We start from the raw sequence: 13172 nt of genomic DNA, 5'->3' as shown, positions 1-13172 counted from the left end.
ATGAGAAAGAAACAAAGCACTGGTGATCTCAGCAGCGCCAAAAGACCTGGACGTCCACGGAAGACAAGAGTGGTGGATGATCGCAGAATCATTTCCATGGTGAAGAGAAACCCCTTCACAACAGCCAACCAAGTGAACAACACTCTCCAGGAAGTAGGCGTATCGATATCCAAGTCTACTATAAAGAGAAGTCTGCATGAAAGTAAATACAGAGGGTGCACTGCAAGGTGCAAGCCACTCAAAAGCCTCAAGAATGGAAAGGCTAGATTGGACTTAGATTGAAACATTCTTTAGACAGATGAAACCAAGATCAACCTTTACCAAAATGGTGGCAAGAAAAAAGTATGGAGAAGGCGTGGAACAGCTCATGATCCAAAGCATACCACATCATCTGTAATACATGGTGGAGGCAGTGTGATGGCTTTGGGCGTGCATGGCTGCCGATGGCACTGCGACACTAGTGTTTATCGATGATGTGACACAGGACAGAAGCAGCCGAATAAATTCTTAGGTGTTCAGAGACATACTGTCTGCTCAAATCCAGCTAAATGCAGTCAAATTGATTGGGAGGTGTTTCATAATACAGATGAACAATGACCCAAAACATACAGCCAAAGCAACCCAGGACTTTATTAAAGCAACGAACTAGAATATTCTTGAATGACCAAGTCAGTCACCTGATCCGAACCCAATTGACCATGCATTTCACTTGTTGAAGACTTCGGACAGAAAGGCCCACAAACAGCAACTAAAAGCTACTGCAGTAAAGGCCTGGCAGAGCATTAAAAAGGAGGAAACCCAGCATCTGGTGATGTCCATGAGTTCAAGACTACAGGCTGTCATTGCCAGCAAAGAGTTTTCAAGCAAGTATTAGAAAGGAACATTTTATTTTCAGCTTTTTAATTTGTCTAATTTCTTTTGAGATCCTGAAATTAAGTGATTGTATAAAAAAAGAGGCTTTGGTTCCTCACATTTCTTTGCAATCTTTTTGTTCAACCCACTGAATTGAAGCTGAAAGTCTGGAGTTCAACTGGATCTGAGTTGTTTCATTTAAAATTGTAAAGTACAGAACCGAAATTTGTCTGTCCAAATATTTATGGTCCTAACTGTACATACATACATACAACTTTATTTAGATTATTATTATTATTAACAGCATTTATATAGCATCAATATAACATATTACGCAGCCCTGTACTTTAAATAGGGGTTGCAAATGACAGACAAATACAGACTGTGACCCAGGAGGAGGAGAAAAGACTGCCCTGAAGAGCTTACAATCTACAGTGAGGGAAAGAAGTATTTGATCCCCTGCTGATTTTGTACGTTTGTCCTCTGACAAAGAAATGACTAGTCTATAATTGTAATGGTAAGTTTTTTTGTACCCTCAAAAACCCAGTTCCCAAAAGTCAGAGCTTGATGTGCATTATAATGAGTGAAAACTTTAAAGTGAAACTTTAAAAAATGGGTTTTGAGTGCTCTTTTAAATGAGGAGAAAGTCGGAGCTGAATAGGACCAGGAAGACCATTCCAGAGAGTCTGGGCAGCTCTACAAAAATCTTGGAGCCGTGTGTGTGATACGGTTATGAGTGAGGAAGTCATTTGTAGGTAATTTAAGGAGCATCGAGAGCAGCTAGGGAAATATTTTCTTACGAGATCAGAAAGTTAAGTGTGACCAGAACTGTGGAGGGATTTGAATGCAAAGCACAGGAGCTTGAATTGCATTATAAGGTGAATTGGAAGCCAATGAAGAGAATTACAAAGAGATGCAACAAAAATAAGCAGTGGGAAGGAGGAGTCTGGCTGCAGCATTGATTATAGATTGGAGAGGAGAGTATCGGGTTAGTGGAATACCAGAGAGGAGGATGTTACAGTAGTCCAGACGAGAAATGATAAAAGCGTGTAGAAGGAATTTGGTGGTCTCCGGGGACAGGTAGGGTCGGATTTTGGAGATGTTGCGCAGGTGAAAGTGACAGGACCTGGAAATGTTCTGAATATGAGGGGTAAATGAGAGTGCAGAATCGAAGGTGATGCCAAGACAACGTGCCTGAGCGGAGAGACATATAACATGAACATGAAACAGTATCCAAGACTAAGGGAGACAAGTCAGGGGTGGACAGATCGATTTGAGTGTCACCAAGGACTGACCCTTGTAGAACACCAACAGCCAGGAGAGGAGGAATTACAAATGAAAGAAACTTGAAAGGAGCAGTCAGACAGCTAGGAAGCAAACCATGCCAGAGCAGTGTCACTGATACCAATGGAGCACATGATTTGTTTTAGAAAGGGATGATCAACAGTGTCAAAAGCAGAGGAAAGATTAAAAAGAAGGAGGGAAAAGTTACCTTGAGACTTAGCTCTGATGAAGTCATTGGCCACTTTAGTAAGTGCTGTTTCGGTGGAATGGGCAGCTCGTAAGCCAGACTGGAGAGGGTCAAGGGGAGAGTTGAAGCTCAGGTAATTGGTGATTCTTTTGTAGACAAGGCGCTCAAGAAGTTTGGAATCATATGGGAGAAGGGAGATAGCACGGTATTTAGAAGGTAGGGAGGTGTCTAACAAGGGTTTCTTATAAATAGGGAGATTAATGGCGTGTTTAAAAGCAGAAGGGTAGATACCAGTGGAAAGGGAGGGGTTGAATAGTTCAGTTAGGGTGAAGGGCCATGGTGGAGAAATGGGCATGGAGTAGATCAGAGGGAAATGGGTCAAGCGGACAGGTAGTAGATGGAGATGATGAGAGAAGAGAGGAGAATTTATCCAGAGTAACCGGGCTGGTGGAGGTCAGTGATGATTTACAGATGGAAAGGGTCGATATGATTGGAGTGGCCCGGAGAGCAGAGATATCATGTCTGATTTTTTTCTTTAAAGTAGGTGGCTATGTCTTGGGCAGAAATAATAGTTGTGAGGGGAGAATCTCAACTGTTGAGAAAAAGCTGTGTGGGTTTAAAGCATGAGAAGAAATTACAGCGGTGAAATAATTTTGCTTAGTGACAGTGAGTTCAGTGTTAAAGTGTTGTAGTCTGGCGTTGTAGTCTATGATGTCAGTGCTGAGGCCAGGTTTACCTCCATTTGGGCTCATCTGCACGGACAGTCGTTTGTAGAGGTTTGGTGTACCCAAGGCATTTTTTAGCGTTTTATGTATCAGATTTTCTAGCAAATTAGTAGGTTGTGGGTAGGAAATAGGAGATAAAGAGACCAATTGGAGTTTTTTTGTGTGCTACTGGAAGGCTAGTTAGATATATTGATGCAGCCAAAAGCCATCTAGAGGAGCCAAATGTTCAAAGTACATAATGAAAAAAGGACACACACTCATCAAATTCAGCTTCCAATGTAAAGATTTAAAAAACGTTTTCCTATTAGGTTACCTTTAAACATGGTTGTCACATTCCCCCTTTAAAAATATGTCCACATTATTTACTAACCTTTTTAACAAAATATAAAAATTGTGAAAATGTGTAAAAATGTTATTAATACAAATAATGTACAATTGTTTTTATAAAAAAAATGTATGAACAAATGTTATTAATAAATCCTCAGATGAATTTAACAAATACAAGTCCGAGATAATTATACACTGTGGACAGCCTCAACTGAAAAAAAAAAAAAAAAAAAATATATATATATATATATATATATATATATATTTATAAAATGGGAGCCACTGGTGTCATCAATCATTTCCAAAGACTTCACTGCAGTAGAGCAATAATGTTGGAGGATTATCCTGTTTTGTATCCTGTGGAGCACTTGAGGAAGGGAAGGTGAAGCCCAAAACTATGCGTTAAGCTATGAATCTGAAATAGAAATAGTTGCAGTAATTGGTATAATCTACGAACAAGGCTCAGCTCATGGAGTGATATCCGGGCATTCACTCACTTAAATTGAACCTGTCTATTATTTTCCATAATTGGCACCAACAACTCTTTTCTTTTTCTTTTTATAAAAACATTTTTGTAAAAAATGTTTATATACAAACCATAACAGCACAAAGCAATATATTCCAAAAATAGAGTAAACATTTAAAAATAGAATATTCACAGCAAAACAGAATATATATGAGGGTGGGGGGAACTAAAAACTCTTTGCCCAAAATCTTATATTTCTATATTTTGATTGTATGTTTAACAACTGTTCTCTATTACAGCGTTATAGAACTAACTAAGTAAATATAGAACACCTTTGCATATTAAGACAGACCAGAAACTCTTTTAATTTTTCTTCTTCTATCTCATTGTAATATAACATACTTATGTAATATAATCTGCTTTGTTATTGATATGCAGAGTTTTACTTTTTGCTAACAGTAACCACTTTTTCTGCTTGCTAACCACTCCCCAAGCTGGTAAAGTATATAGAGACCTGTGACATGTGAGTTCACGTTTAATGTGGAGACTGTGATTGACATTTTAGCTTCAGCTCCTCTGTGCCCTATGGGAAGCTAGATCGTAAAATTCAATATAGAATTTACTGGCTTCTCGGGGGCAGAATGGAAGAGAATGTCTGATTTTAAACAGTCAGAATATAAGCTGAATAATCATTCTTCAGCAGACCTTTCTGTAAATACTGGCATAGAACAACATTAGAGCCTGTGTTGAAAGACCTTTGTTTAAGTTGTTTTTGTGCATTTCCATACAAGGATGTCAGGAGACTTTCTAATGCACCTGTCAATTAATTCTGAATGATCTCTGTAACAATTCCAACTGAAGTCAAACTGAAGCCATTGACATTACTAGGAAGACTTTGTAATTCTTACAAAAAATAATATACTTTATGGATTTTTATTTATGTTAAGTTTCAAAATTTACATGTGTAAAGAAATTGAACAAAAAAGAATTTAAATAATCTGGAGCATCATTTGACATTCTTTTTCTCAGGCTCGTTATATCCGGATAGATGGAAGTGTTCCATCAGCAGAAAGAATACATCTAGTGCACCAGTTTCAGAATGACCCAGACATGAGAGTGGCTATTCTGAGTATCCAGGCTGCGGGGCAGGTGATGAGCTTTTTATAAAAGTTTTGCAGTTTGGATTAGTACTTTTAAAAAAGTTTTGTAAAACTTGGTGATTCCTGATTCAGACCCATGTCTTGAAATGCATTTGTTTCACTACTCTCCAATACTATTTCACCTTGACACATGTATTAGTCCTACCTCCTGGCTTGTGGATCCTGTAGTGACATACAAGCCAACCAGAGAAAGCACAGTGTGAAATAGGTGGAGTAGATATATACACACCCAAAAGTTCCTCCTGTTCTTTTTGATATGATTTAAATGATTTGTCTCTGTCACTTGTTGTGTGCATTGCTCAATGGAGAATTTGAGTGGCTAATAATACACAGATTACACAGCCAGGTTCCACTGTAGTGGTTTCGAGAAAACCTTCCTATATTCCCATGTCATTGAGCCATTTCTAGTGAAATGTTGGCCATTTCAGAAACTGTTAACAGTGAAATGTTTTACCATTTTGGTATTTTCCTAAAGCTGATGCACCAAAATGGTTCCCTGTTGCTTACTCCCCCAGTCACAACGAAAACTGCATCAACTGTCTCTTCAACACACCTGAGTAAACTGCGTGCTCCATGGTGCCATGGGTCATCAGTAATGCCGTAGGTTTGATAATGGGTGTACACAGTGTACACCAGCTGCTAATCAAACCCAGCAGGGGTACGGCACGTCAGACTGGGAGTCTCCTGAATTGTAAATCACCTGATATGGGCCAAGGGTAGTGGGACAGACCGCCAATGAAAGATGCCTGAGTACACCCACTGCAGCAAGCGGCAAAGAAACTACACAAGGTAGGTATAGGACCAGCGGCCTAGGGACGGAGGGAACATAGTGGCAGCTGACTGTACAAACAGGAAATAATGAGAGTGAGCCATGGAAAGAAAATAATAGAAATTCATCTGACGGGTTCAGCTTTAAAACTTAGGCAAAAATTTAAATGGCAATTGACCAGAATACACCATGACAGTTTTTTTTTTTACCTGTTTTACTTACCTGACCTGACTTACTATCAAAACCATGGCCTATCTTCTTTCAAGTTGCAGTGTTGTCTAGTATAACAAAGCAAATAACATTAGTGCATAATTATGCTGTTGCTTTTGTTGTTTCTGAATCCATTATTATTCCATTATGTCCTTTGGAGACCACTGTGTTTGTTTAATTATCCCGGTTCAGGGACTGACGTTCACAGCTGCCACTCACGTTGTTTTCGCTGAGCTCTACTGGGATCCAGGCCACATAAAACAAGCCGAAGATCGAGCCCACCGCATTGGACAGAGTAACTCTGTACACATTCATTATCTGATCGCCAAAGGGACCTTAGACACGCTGATGTGGGGGATGCTGAACAGAAAGGTACCAAGTGTCTAAAAACTATGCAAAGAAAAACAAAAAGTTGCAAGCTGCTCATTAAATTATTACTTGTAAAAATTTGACATAAGGGCAAATGAGTTTGAGTGTTTTAAATAAATTCCCCAGCATTAGGCCTGTCTGCTTGTTTTTTTAAAGGGGAAACTTGAACCCACCCTGTCACTAGTTTGAAGCACTACAAGACAATGTCTGTGAAGAATGGAGATTTGTAATTAATTTTTTTTATGTTTAAAAATGTTAATGTTTTAAAGCTTACCCATCCTAGCTGGTGACTGCGTTTTTTTTTCTTTTTTTTTTAGACTAAGTAAAAGTACAAAGTTTTTTGGAAAGTACAGAAAATGCCTATTAATTCTTCCAGAAATGCCATGCCTTTGTAATTTTTTTGTGCACTTACCTGGAATCCTAAACAATGGAATTGGCCTTTCTAGCTGACTTTTGTGAATAATGCTTACCTCCTATTTAATAGGTTTGAGGAGAGAGAGAATCTTTCACAGTCTAAATTTGGTAGTATTGGGTGATAAAAATAGTGATTTGGCTACATCCCTCAAAAAACAAACAAAAAAAAAGGGGGAAAACCCAAATCAGGGGCTTTATGTGGGTTATTCTATGAAATACACATAAATACTATTAAAACCACAAACTCAAATTTTAATAATTTAAGATGTCCGTAAAATACATCCAGCATGTACACATGCTGCCTGTTTGTCAGCTATACCTAAAAAAAACTCAGTATGCAGGAAATCTTGACAACAGAAGCACCCATTGTATAGGGGTTGAGAAAAAATGTTATTTAACGTTGTTGAGTTAAACCAACACAAATCTGGGGTACCAATAGCCCTTCTTCTGGGCAATATATAGATAACAAGGAGCATGGGAAATTAGTTTTTGTCAGGGTTATCTAGAAAAAGTTTTTTTTGGTGCCCTCAATTGGCATTGGCTTTTCTGAACAAATGTAAACTCTTTTAAACATTTTCTATAAGGAGTTGAGCTTTAGTTTCCTACCTTTCTTGCATGTTCTTACAATATACATATCATAATGCCAACTAAAAGAAGAAGCAGTGTCTTAATTTACATTTCAGTGGATCCCATTTACATTGGATCAAATACTGCACGTAAATACTACAAGTAAACATTGACACAATGAAAATAAAGTGTTTTCTAAAGAGCTAGGGGTGGCTAAAACCTCTGTTAGATTGATATTGCTGTATTTATTCCCATGTTAGTTTTTCTTTTCTGCCTCAATGCCAACGTTCTAAATCACGACAGAATAGGCCCTCCCCACAGGGACACAAACGGTTAAAAGAAAATATGTTTGTACCTTCATAAGTTTTTTCTTTCCATATTCATAGTTACAGCTATCAGTATTTAAACAGATTGTAGATTGCATTAAAAAAGGATTTAGCTGCGCATACATGGTAATATTCAAATAAATGTTGCTTACTAAAAATTGCTCATCAAAAGTGAGCTGTATATACAGCTTGTGAAAAGTGCTTATATGGGACTTACCCTAGGCCTTCTTAGAGCACCTAATGACAAATTCACATGGAAGAGATTCACCATGATTGGGTTGATATTGAATGTATGGAAATAAAAACTAAACATTGGGAAGTGCTAATCTTGGTAATCTATAAATGATATCACACTTCGAGCATACTAACAAAATTTTTGGCACTTCTATTTTGCTGCTACAGGGTTCCTAAAAGCTCTCCTGGATATAGTGAATTGCACTGCGCAGATTGCTCAGAGTTACTTGAGCCTCCCCACATATAGCTCCTGCTGCAGTTCTGTTCCGCTGACATTAGTGATGCATGTCAGGTGGACACCAGTGCTGGTATTTTTCTGCTACCAAGCTCTCTGCAATGTCATTTTAGGTTACGTAGTTCTGTAGTCAGGTTGAAAAAAGGCATCAAGTTCAACCATTAGGTAAATAAACATCCCAGATAAAAACCCTATAGACATAGTTGATTTAGAGGAAGGCAAAAAAAAACCCTTATAAACCCTGGTTCAATTAGGTAATTGGATGTTCCCTGGATCAACAGGGATACTATGTTAAGCTTTACTTCAAAACTTTAATACCTAGTAAAATTATGTGCTCTCAGAAAAGCATCCAGCTTTTTCTTACAACAATCTAAAGAACTTGCCAAAACTACTTCCTGAGGGAGCCCATTTCACATTTTCACTGACCTATAGAAATTTTTATGCCCAGAGTTCAAGCCTCATAAATCTTGCCGAAAATCTTTGTTAAGGTTGCTGTACACATTTTTCTACAGAGTGGCATTTGCAATTCACAGCCAGGTGTTAAAAATTCTTCCATGAAAAAAATTGGCATGCAGCTGGTCAGTTTATAAATGTTAGGATCTAATTTAATACACAATTATTAAATAATAACTAATTCATAGTCTGTGTTGTTTTCCTTTCAGATCACAAAGCTCTTTTTATATATATTTTCCTTGTTATTTTTCAAGGTCATAATCTAAAAAAAAATCTTCATCTTCTTTCCTCCCAATAGATTGACTGATATTAAAAAACACACATACACACAGGCTGAAAAAAGCCCCGAGTTTTAATGAAGACTCACACACAGAGTCACACACAAGATGTCATCTTTTCATAGCCTTACACCCACTCCAGATCCTCTCGCTGCCTCAATTAATTTGGTGGCTCTGTCATTCAACATAGAGAAGACAATCGGATGGGGGTTTGAGTGGCGAATGGAAGAATCCACTATACCACAATCACATTCTTACACATTTAAAAAAGTATATATATGTAGTAGATGTCAGAGTGGTTGTGTTTTTTGTTCTACAAGCTGAAATAATGACACCGGTGCACCAGAAACTGGATCCACTTTGTCACCACCAAAGGAATGCTTGGGTAGGGTAGTCCTTAAGGGTCTATTTTTTGGTATATTAATGCACATGGTAATGTGCACAATAATAACACATCCTTCATAAATTGTATATGTTGCTAATGTACCCTAATGTGGCCAAGAAAACAAAACAAATATAGGGTTATGCTAATGCCATATGCTGAACTTATGTGCATCCCACAACCCAGGTGCATTACTGTAGTGCATAGGAGCTCCCAACACAGAAATGATGGACAGTGTAAATGTTGTTTCTATTTAACTAGTTTTCTAAACTGTCATTAGACCTCAAATGAAGATATCTAGAGTTTTCTGCATTGACAGTGTACAACAACAATAGACAAGTCTTCTATCCAAGAAGAGAGTGATGCTACCTACCCCTTAGTATTAAACATATAATAGGTTGAAAGCTCATTCCATTGTCAAAAAGAAAGAGTGTTTAATCAAAAAGCACCAAATATGTCCATGCGTAGAAAGGCTATAAGTCTTATATAAGAAATGTGAGTTATTGGTACATATACTCAACTCAAGCCCAATCAGCTTCTTCAGGGGGATTAGTTGAGAAAACATGGTAATGACACACTTCTTGGAGGTGGCCACCTCTCACAGCATATGTGCAGTGCTGAATAGCAGACGCATTACCACACTGTTACTGGCGGGCAGTCACCACCTCAAGTCCCACCGGGAAAATATTTTAATCTTTCACAACTTTCACTAAAATACATCTGGTACACTTATTCTTTGGGCATTGACCTGCATGATCTGCTGATCTTTTCTAAACAAATTTTCCCTAAAGAAGCCGATTGGGCAAAACGCGTCTGGACTGATTACTCACATTTCTTTGGACTTATACTCTTTTTTTCCCGCATGACGTAATGGGTGATTTATGTTTAACTTACAAAGGACGTTGTTTTAACTTTTTTGTTTAATATCTAATAAGTCTTTGTTCTTTATTAACCCCTTGCCAAAAAATGCTATTTCTTTTTATAAAAGCCCATTCATTGATAATGCAATGAGCTTTCAACCAATTTTATTGACACTTCTTGCCCCCTACCAACCCTCTGTTATGTAACCCAGGACTCCTGTAGTCATTCTGTAGCATAGGACATTTATCAAAATTTTAACCTGAGCAATGAGCTCAAATGTCCACTGTTCCTTATCATCCAAACATACACTCTCTTACATGTACACACATTGTTTGTTGGAAATGGAAAGCAATCAAAGGTGTAAAATAGTTGTATTGTTTGACTACAGGAAGATGAGTTTAAAATAATGTGATTGCAAGGCAGTGAGAAAATCCCATAGTTTCATAACTGATTGCCATAGTTTCTTAAACCCTTCTTTCAGTATGCGGTCATTAGAATTATATAGACAGAATTGTTGGTGCTAATTGATGGTTTATGGTTATCTAATTAAATGGGCAACCAAAAGAGATATTTGCTTCATTTTTGTTATCAAGATACAAAAATAGCTGAGCCGCCTGTTATGTAATATAGGTACCAACAAGAGGTTTATTTTTAAACAATATTTTTCTCATCTAAAGTAAATGCTAATAGTCCATCACTGCAAGCATGGAAACACGAAAGAGTCTTGTCTGCCCTGGAAAAATACCAAAACAACACCAATTTCTGTCTGGTTAATACAAATTGTAAATAGAAACATTAATATTGTTTTTGCATTGAATTAAAGCCAAACGTAAGGCAAACCGCTAAATACAGTGATAAAATACATATATTAAATACATATATTAAATATTAAAGTTTTTTACCTCTCATTTGTGGTTTTTTTTTTTTTGTTTTTCTTTTTAGCACCTTTCCTATAATTTGCATAGCCCTTATAAGCATCCATTCTTTAGATTCAGGCTCTGTTCTCTTTTCTGCTTTACATGTTCAAATTTTAAAAATTCAGAAGAAAGAAGGATTTCACATTGGGTGTAGTAGACACAGTAGCTGCAGAATTTAGGCTACTTGACAGGTAGAAGGATTGACCCATGCTCTCACCACTATGCAAAACTATTATTTTTCTGGTTTACATTTTGATGATAAATGTATATCAGCATATTTATCCTTATCTCTCTCATAAGTTTCTCTCCCCTCCCTCAGGCAAAAGTTACAGGTAGCACATTAAATGGGAAGAAGGAAAACATCCAAGCTGAAGAGGATAACAAGGAAAAGTGGGATTTCTTAAGTTTTGCCAAAACATGGACCCCGAATGAAGAATTGGATGACATTAAAGATCAAATACTCTTTACACATGTAAGTAATGTAAAGAGCAATATGCAATATATTTCCAGAATATTTGTGTTTTTTTATTATAGCTTTCACATTGAAATGTTAAAGTGGGTGTCTAGATACAAGTTAGACACATTTTGTTTTTACAAAGGTCTTATATAGATTTTATTAATATTATTAGCAAGTATTTATATAGCGCCAACAAATTACACAGGGCTCTACGAAGTTCATAGTCATGTGACCAGCATGACCAGGGGCTCACAACCTAATGTCCCTACCATAGTCATATGTTATTAGGCTGATTAACCTTACTGCATGTTTTTTGGGATGTGGGAGGAAATTGGAGTACCAGGAGGAAACCCACGCAGATACAGGGAAAACATACAAACTCCATGCAGATACTGTCCTGGCCAGGATTCGAACCTGTGACCTAATGCTGCAAAAGCCATAGTGCTAACCACTTAGCCAACCATGACCGATAGAGAGCCAGGAGTGGTAATGGCATGGTTATTGTACAGTAAGTACAAAATTCTGTGGGCTTGTTTTAGGCTTTAATCAGATCTCATATTTATTTTCTGTCATTGACCCATAACAAATTTGCTGGTAGGGACTTATGAATTAATTGTGACCTTGTTCATATGTGTACCTATAAAAGGTTGGTTACTCGGATACTACTGAAATTTTTTAACATTTTTTTTTTCAAAAAAGAGGTAAACAATGACATTCTTTGTATTTGTCCTGGGAAAGATTTACTTTAAAATAGATTTTCATGTGTCATCATAAACATTTTGATTATCCAGTTTTTTTTTATTATTTTTATTAGCAACCAATAAAAACAGACATATATAAAACTCAATTTGTCATATATGGAACAATATTAAACATGAACATGAAGGGGCATACAGTTTTGTAAGAGTATTCATAGCTAAAATGACATAGAAACTACACACAGTTTGCCACATTGTGGTAATGAAAAAAAAAATTACACAATAGTACTTCTGGTATAGGAATTAAGCAATCTTCTGTCAGGTTTTAGTGGTCACTGATTTTATGTTAAGTAATGAAAAAAGGGGGGGGAGAGGGGACGAGGGGGAGGAGGGCAGGGAGGCAGGGTTGACAAACAGTGGAAGCGCCATAAGCTCATGCCGGTGGGCAGAGTAACCGCAAATAATCTGCAGTGGCCTTAAAGTCATCCCAATAAAACCAGTTATGTATTGGTCTGCGTGAGGACCGATCCCCTTATCTCACAAGCTCCTCCATATATTGTATATCGTTCACCCTGGTCACCCATTGTTGTACAACAGATGGTGCAGTAATGATTTTTTATAGCATTTCCTCGACATTGCTGACACATGCAGCAGGGCAAGCTCTGGTTTGTCTTGTATGCACACTTCAGCCTTTGTACAATAACTGCGACATCCGCCCAGAATGAAGCTAGACCAGGGCAGCTCCAAAATATGTGTAACAGCATACCTGTATGTCGCCCACATCGCCAACATGCTGAGCTGGTGTGTGGAAAAAGTTTTGCTAGCCGATCAGGAGTTCTATACTACCTGGTGAGAAATTTGTGATTAGTCTCTTGATTCCAGTTGCTAATAGAGGCCTTGTGTCCATAATATAACATACAATCTTTTTGATTAGTGCTGTCAGTTGCAATTTATATATACATATATATATATATATATATATATATATATATATATATATA

At 37.4% G+C, this 13172-nt stretch overlaps 1 protein-coding gene across 4 annotated transcripts in view; it reads left to right on the top strand.

The window, feature by feature from the left end:
• The window catches only part of ZRANB3 (zinc finger RANBP2-type containing 3), a 197292-nt gene that overhangs the window by 109080 nt on the left and 75040 nt on the right, over positions 1–13172 (top strand). For 3 of the 4 annotated variants that reach the window (XM_072418089.1, XM_072418090.1, XM_072418091.1), the window contains 3 exons: positions 4871–4990; positions 6173–6352; positions 11336–11488. In XM_072418089.1, the coding sequence (XP_072274190.1) occupies positions 4871–4990; positions 6173–6352; positions 11336–11488 (453 nt within the window). The remainder of the gene's footprint in view (positions 1–4870; positions 4991–6172; positions 6353–11335; positions 11489–13172) is intronic. The other variant, XM_072418092.1, reaches the window with a different exon arrangement.

This window comes from Pyxicephalus adspersus, chromosome 7 (genome assembly GCF_032062135.1).
Source record: "Pyxicephalus adspersus chromosome 7, UCB_Pads_2.0, whole genome shotgun sequence".
Classification (NCBI taxonomy): domain Eukaryota; kingdom Metazoa; phylum Chordata; class Amphibia; order Anura; family Pyxicephalidae; genus Pyxicephalus; species Pyxicephalus adspersus.
This window is presented reverse-complemented; position numbering and strand designations above follow the sequence as displayed.